At 33.2% G+C, this 7,648-nt stretch overlaps 1 protein-coding gene across 1 annotated transcript; it reads right to left on the bottom strand.

Annotated features, from left to right (window-relative positions):
• Window positions 1–353: 353 nt before the first annotated feature.
• LOC106477249 (cyclic nucleotide-gated cation channel alpha-3-like) lies at window positions 354–6,739 on the bottom strand (the record flags this gene model as incomplete). The annotated part of the gene is made up of 2 exons (XM_013937839.2): window positions 354–432; window positions 5,658–6,739. Coding segments are annotated over 2 exons (1,161 nt in total), but the record flags the coding sequence as incomplete, so codon positions are not given.
• Window positions 6,740–7,648: the final 909 nt, after the last annotated feature.

The following is a 7,648-nucleotide window of genomic DNA, read 5'->3' as shown; positions in this document are numbered from 1 at the left end:
AAGGTGTAACTAGTAGTGACACACTAACCACCATGCCGAGATTAAATAAGGTGTAACTAGTAGTGACACACTAACCACCATGCCGAGATTAAATAAGGTGTAACTAGTAGTGACACACTAAACACCATGCCGAGATTAATAAAGGTGTAACTAGTAGTGACACACTAAACACCATGCCGATATTAATAAAGGTGTAACTAGTAGTGACACACTAAACACCATACCGATATTAAAGAAGGTGTAACTAGTAGTGACACACTAAACACCATGCCGAGATTAATAAAGGTGTAACTAGTAGTAACACACTAAACACCATACCGAGATTAATAAAGGTGTAACTAGTAGTAACACACTAAACACCATGCCGATATTAAAGAAGGTGTAACTAGTAGTAACACACTAAACACCATGCCGAGATTAATAAAGGTGTAACTAGTAGTGACATACTAAACACCATACCGAGATCAAAGAAGGTGTAACTAGTAGTAACACACTAAACACAATGCCGATATTAAAGAAGGTGTAACTAGTAGTAACACACTAAACACCATGCCGAGATTAAAGAAGGTGTAACTAGTAGTGACACACTAAACACCATACCGATATTAAAGAAGGTGTAACTAGTAGTAACACACTAAACACCATGCCGATATTAAAGAAGGTGTAACTAGTAGTAACACACGCCAACATATTCGAAGAAACGTTAAAAAAACGTGTTAATAAACTTTATCTACGTAAATAACCATCACCACTAAGTATTCGTTACGTTTAATCTGTACATAAATCAGATAATATACCAACAACGCAACGCTAATATTATTTGTTTTGTATGTCCAAGCTACGTTTGAATTAGTTCAAACGTAACTTGGCTATACAAAACAAATAATATTAGCGTTGCGTTATTGGTATATTATCTGATTTATGTACAGTTCAAACGTAACTTGGACATACAAAACAAATAATATTAGCGTTGCGTTGTTGGTATATTGTCTGATTTATGTACAATTCAAACGTAGCTTGGACATACAAAACAAATAATATTAGCGTTGCGTTGTTGGTATATTATCTGATTCATGTACAGATCAAACGTAACTTGGCTATACAAAACAAATAATATTAGCGTTGCGTTATTGGTATATTATCTGATTTATGTACGTACATGAATCAGATAATATACCAACAACGCAACGCTAATATTATTTGTCTTGTATGTCCAAGTTACGTTTGAATTGTACATAAATCCGATGATATACCAACAACGCAACGTTAATATTATTTGTTTTGTATGTCCAAGTTACGTTTGAACTGTACATAAATCAGACAATATACCAACAACGCAACGCTAATATTATTTGTTTTGTATGTCCAAGTTACGTTTGAACTGTACATAAATCAGATAATATACCAACAACGCAACGCTAATATTATTTGTTTTGTATGTCCAAGTTACGTTTGAACTGTACATGAATCTGATAATATACCAACAACGCAACGCTAATATTATTTGTTTTGTATGTCCAAGTTACGTTTGAATTGTACATAAATCAGACAATATACCAACAACGCAACGCTAATATTATTTGTTTTGTATGTCCAAGTTACGTTTGAACTGTACATGAATCCGATAATATACCAACAACGCAACGCTAATATTATTTGTTTTGTTTTAGGTCTTAAAATATTATCACGCGGTTATTAAACGTCAGGATTAAAACCTGAAAAAGTAAGACCGTAAAAAATATTCAGTGGGTCTATGTTATTGCTAGCAAAGCATTTCAGTGCGACTCGTGCTTTCGTTTTTCACGAAACTATCAAACGAAGTCGCGTGAAAACGTTGCGTTAAAAACATTATATTGTTATATTTGAGAAATGAAGATGAGAAACGGTCACAGTCTCTTGTATTTTATTTAGGTTACTCTTTCAGTCTAGACGAGATTTTTATAGGACTTGTAGAAATCCCGATTATCTATAATTAATCAATTAATATCTTTTTTTTTTTAAGAAACAAGATGCGAACAATAAAACTAAATATACTGTGTACAAATAACTAAAAACAAACTCTAGTCTATCTGTCCAAATTTAGAGAGGGCAAGCGCAGATAGTCCGTGTGTAGCTTTGTCAGAAACAGAGGTTTGTTCTTTACAGTTTTCGAGAAAAGTCTGGGATAACGTTGTGTGATTCATTCAAGTTCAGTGTCTGTGTATAAATACTGACCATTTGATCCTTTAAGGCTGTTCTTACACGTACTTGGGAGAAGTAAAAATTGTTTATTTTAGTTTTCGTTTAGAGCAAAGGCGCATTGGGCTATCTGCTATGTCCAGGGCGGGGAATCGAACCTCGTGTTTTAGCTTTGCGATTCCGTAGACTTAGCGCTGTCCCACCGGGGGACTCCTATGGATGGCGCTCTGTACGATATATAAATTCCACGCCCCTCTTTAAAAAAAAATAATCTATTCTCACTCTCAAAGATGTAAGCTCGCGTCCTCTACGAGTCGGTGCTCTATGCGGGCGCACCCTCGCACTACGCCTGGTACAGCCCTGACGATTCTCCTCATAAACTCTTGTAAAGTGTCGATGTCCGCTACAGCCAATGGCAAGCTGGTCCATAAGCCAATCAACTTAATCAGAAACTGTCTTTTACAAGTATTAAATATTGTGTCGTCTCGTCTTATTATCTTCTCAAGTTAGTAAAGAAATCAGATGTCTTTATCATAACCATCTCACGAATAATCTTGTAAATCTCAAAATATCACCAATCCAATGAGATAACCCTTCCCAGTAGTCTTCCCCTTTCCACTAAGTCAGTAACCTTTCTTAAATAAGAAGGCCAACCTGTGCACGGGATTACAGATGAGGCCTAACAAGCGCTTTATATAGAAATACAATAACCATTTTGACTTGAAATCAACACACAACTTTTATTAGTTCTAATACTAGCAACAGAGCACTGCTTCTGTGGCTAGGGTTACTTATCCACAACTATGCCAAGATAATTCTCTCCAGTAACGCTGTTGAGTTGGTATGATTTAAAATATGATAGCCTATGTGCATTACATTTACAATTATCAATCGTTCTGTAATGTACTAATCATGTCCTTTATCATTAACCTATATAAAAAATAGGTTCAATTTGACTCAAATCCATTAATAACAGCTCGCATCCATTCAACCACACTATAATTAACTAGTCTTTCTCCAGACTTTTGTATCGCACCTTATCAGAAGTTATATCTTCTAAAATTTAAGTCGTTCAAGTAACATCGTTGAAAATAGATAATAGGACAGATTAGTAAGGCAAGTTTCTCTTCTGTGAATTCATGTTGTCTTTCAGTTATAATCACTAAATGATGTCTTAAAGCCTCTGTTATCAGATTCGATAGATTTTTCCCAATACAAAGTAAGACTGATTGGCCTATAATTTCGAGGACTGCTCTTACAAGTAGGACTGACTTTAGCAACTATTTAAACCTCAACATTGATAGACTCGTATATCTGATCTTTGACCTCCTGGACCTGGTGACTTAACTATTTGTAGCCTCTAAGTCTTTCTATTTACCATCAAGAGAGTAATTAATATTAACGTGACTCGAACAAATTTCGGTATTTTCATTAGATTTCTAATTATTAACGATAACTATTCCTAAATATCTCCTACTTCACCTTTTGACCCCATATTCTTATCAGCGGTTATCAACATGCTCTTATTCTTATTAACGGTTACCAATAAGTTTGTATTCTTATTAGCGGTTACCAATAAACCTGTTTTTAGTACTTCAAGAGTAGCATGTCTGTATTTCAACATTACAAAAATCAATTACTTTAATTTGTTCTTTACAAATAAATCTAAAACGTGTTACTCTTCGAAAACATTTAACATAGTCAGATTTGTGTAAAACACAATTAATATTTGCATTAATTTTATATCTAAGAACCTACAGTTAATATAAAATATTAATTCATTTTATAGATTTGTTTTAATTTTTAAAAAATCGTATACATTGTTTAATAAACATTAAAACTGTTTGCTATTGAATCTTAAAACACTATTAATATTTTGATATCGTTATTTAAGTAATAATGGACCCAACAATGATGTCTGAGGTAACGGATAAATAGCTTCAGTTTAATTGTTTATGATTCTAGTAATTATATTAATCTGAACTACTATATATGATCTAAACCAATTTAAAAGAAAACCTCTTAATCAATATTCTATTAATTTTCTTTTAATAAAAGTTCTTGTGAAAATGAGCTTTTGATCCAAAAAAAAGAGCACATGATAAGTTATCATCATTAATAAATAATTTAATTTATTAATCACCTAATGTGATGAATCCTCTATATTCTTATTTTTGCTATATTCGTATTGAGAACTTGAAAAAACTATTTATTGATTCTAAAATTTTATTAATATTTCTTTAACAACTTTAGGTCTCTAATCATTTAAATCAATTCCATTATTACTTTTAATATTGATATAATGATAAAATATTTTAAAAATGTCAGGAAAAGATCTTTCATATTAACATATTCCCTAAATTAGTTATTTCGGTTTTAATTCATGAATACTTTAATATTTAAAAATTTTTGCTGATTTTTTTCCCTTTCTTTCAGCTTTTTTATTCTTTTAGAAAATTTATAACTCATAATTTCCTATTCATCAATTGAAGTTAAATACATTAAATTTGAAGTTATATAACTAATTTTAAATTGCATCTCATATATTAACTCTAAATTTAAAACAGGCTCAAAAATTTTTATAAACATAATACGAAGGCATTAAAAGATTTTCCTGTAATTAAAGCTGTGTAATAAATTTAATATTTCTTTCATCTAATTAAATACTTTCAAAGTTTGTCGAATTTTGTGATTTTCTTCAAGTAATTTCATTAAATATATTTGTTTTTAGTGTTAGTTGTACTCTCAAGTGTTTCTTTCATTAAATATATTTGTTTTAGTATTAGTTGTACTCTCAAGTGTTTCTTTCATTAAATATACTTGTTTTTTAGTATTAGTTGTACTCTCAAGGATTTCTTTCATTAAATATATTTGTTTTTTAGTATTAGTTGTAATCTCAAGGATTTCTTTCATTAAATATATTTGTTGTTTTAGTATTAGTTGTACTCTCAAGGATTCCTTTCATTAAATATATTTGTTTTTTAGTATTAGTTGTACTCTCAAGTGTTTCTTTCATTAAATATATTTGTTGTTTTAGTATTAGTTGTACTCTCAAGTGTTTCTTTCATTAAATATATTTGTTGTTTTAGTGTTAGTTGTACTCTCAAGTGTTTCTTTCATTAAATATATTTGTTGTTTTAGTATTAGTTGTATTCTCAAGTGTTTCTTTCATTAAATATATTTGTTTTTTTAGTATTAGTTGTATTCTCAAGTGTTTCTTTCATTAAATATATTTGTTTTTTTAGTATTAGTTGTATTCTCAAGGATTCCTTTCATTAAATATATTTGTTTTTTTAGTATTAGTTGTACTCTCAAGTGTTTCTTTCATTAAATATTTTTTTTGTTTTATAAGACTACTTAGATAACTTTTATAGATTTCAATTTCAACTAATTGAATTTTGGAGACGAAGTTTCAGTCTGGCGAAAATTTGTGGTCGAAACTACACCCTTAATCAAACCTATAAGTAAAATTAACTTACTGGAGATTTGACGCAGGTGTTGCTAAGTCTCCTATTGTTGTAAGGGTTAATGTTGACCAGTAGACAGAGCCCAGGTACTTCCGGGTCAAAGTTGCATAATCCCCTTCCGGTTTAGGGTAAACCCATTCTCCCTGAAATCCTTCGAACTCGGACAACATGTAATAAAAACAACCAAACCAGTGCGCTAACAGGAGCAGGATATGAATTAGATTCACTACACGCCACAGGTTCGGGTAAATAGTTCTCGACTCGACCATATAATAGAATCTGTAAGATCTGTACACTTTGCTGAACCTTGGAAACCTCAATAGTGGTATCGTGCCCACGTGGAGCTGCAAGAGGTCCAAAGGAACCAGAGCCGCTAGATCCATGAGGAAATGACGGCAACGCACGTAGTGCAATGCTAATTTCTTGGCATCTACGACCATTAAACCTTGTTCCAAGTAACCAGTCCTAAATTGTACCGCAATGTCGATGAGGTAAACTAGATCGGAAAACCCGTCCGCTGTGAACCAAAAAGAAGCCGCTGCTTGGTGTAACTCCGGAAACGCCTGACGAACTATTAGTGTCCACGCGTTATACAACACACAACCAGTTAGCAACCAGAGCCAACCGAATAATAAATTTTCATCCGGATTAATTACGTGTAATAGCACCCTGAGGCACTGTAAGCCTTTCCAGCGTTCAAACTGAGTATCATAATTGTAGGAGGCGCTGCCATCGCCAGAAACCGAATCGGGGAACTGGCGAGTTGAGAATCGTTTCAAAAATGAATCTTCTCGTTTCAATGGAGGCTTCTTCTGGCTGTGAGTAATAGCTCCGCTCAGTTGGACGGTGGTCCTGAGCTTTAGCCACCTGGATCTACTGGTCACATTCCTGGTATTACTGCCTTCTTTAGGCGAAGCTGTCGTTTTTCGACCTTCAGCTGCCTCTTGAGATCCACTAGGTTTTAGACTCTCCACAAGATTTTCGTTACACTTCGACACAACTTCGACCTGTACACCACTGGCCCGGCGAGGACTCCCGTCTACCATCATAGCGGCCACTGGCGTAGAAAACGTCAGATGCTTGCCCTCTCCAGGCTGGAAAGGAAAATATAGAAAAAAGTTTAATATTGAGTTTTTTTTTGTTGTTGTTTTTTTCGCTTTGCTGGTGGACAAAAAAGAAAAAAAATTATCCGATAGTATTGATGTACAGAAAATGATAATCTCCAAAATTTATCATAAAATCTTATTACAATATATATAATTGGCGACAAAATAGGTAGAATTATTACAGTAGTTTTATTTTTAATTTGTTATACCTTAAAAAACAACCCTTCTGTACTTGCATATAACAAGTACATTTAATTTGAAGTAATTGACTTAAAACCTGTTACATTAATGAATACAAAGGTCTATCAAGAAAATTCTGAAGTGTTAAATAGCCAAATATCCATATAGTTAACGTATTTGTTTACTAATTGATTGCCCTGTTTACATATTCTGTCCTAGACTCTCTAGGAATGTAAGTACACAGCTGTAGAAGTTACTCTGTTTACATGTTCTGTCCTAGACTCTCTAGGAATGTAAGTACACAGCTGTAGAATTTACTCTGTTTACATGTTCTGTCCTAGACTCTTTAGGAATGTAGGTACACAGCTGTAGAAGTTACACTGTTTACAAGTTCTGTCCTAGACTATCTAGGAATGTAAGTACACAGCTGTAGAAGTTACTCTGTATACATGTTCTGTCCTAGACTCTCTAGGAATGTAAGTACACAGCTGTAGAAGTTACTCTGTTTACATGTTCTGTCCTAGACTCTTTAGGAATGTAGGTACACAGCTGTAGAAGTTACTCTGTTTACATGTTCTGTCCTAGACTCTCTAAGAATGTAGGTACACAGCTGTAGAAGTTACTCTGTTTACATGTTCTGTCCTAGACTCTCTAAGAATGTAGGTACACAGCTGTAGAAGTTACTCTGTTTACATGTTCTGTCCTAGACTCTCTAAG

The sequence above is a fragment of the Limulus polyphemus genome, unplaced genomic scaffold, assembly GCF_000517525.1.
Source record: "Limulus polyphemus unplaced genomic scaffold, Limulus_polyphemus-2.1.2 Scaffold13602, whole genome shotgun sequence".
In the NCBI taxonomy this organism is placed as follows: domain Eukaryota; kingdom Metazoa; phylum Arthropoda; class Merostomata; order Xiphosura; family Limulidae; genus Limulus; species Limulus polyphemus.
This window is presented reverse-complemented; position numbering and strand designations above follow the sequence as displayed.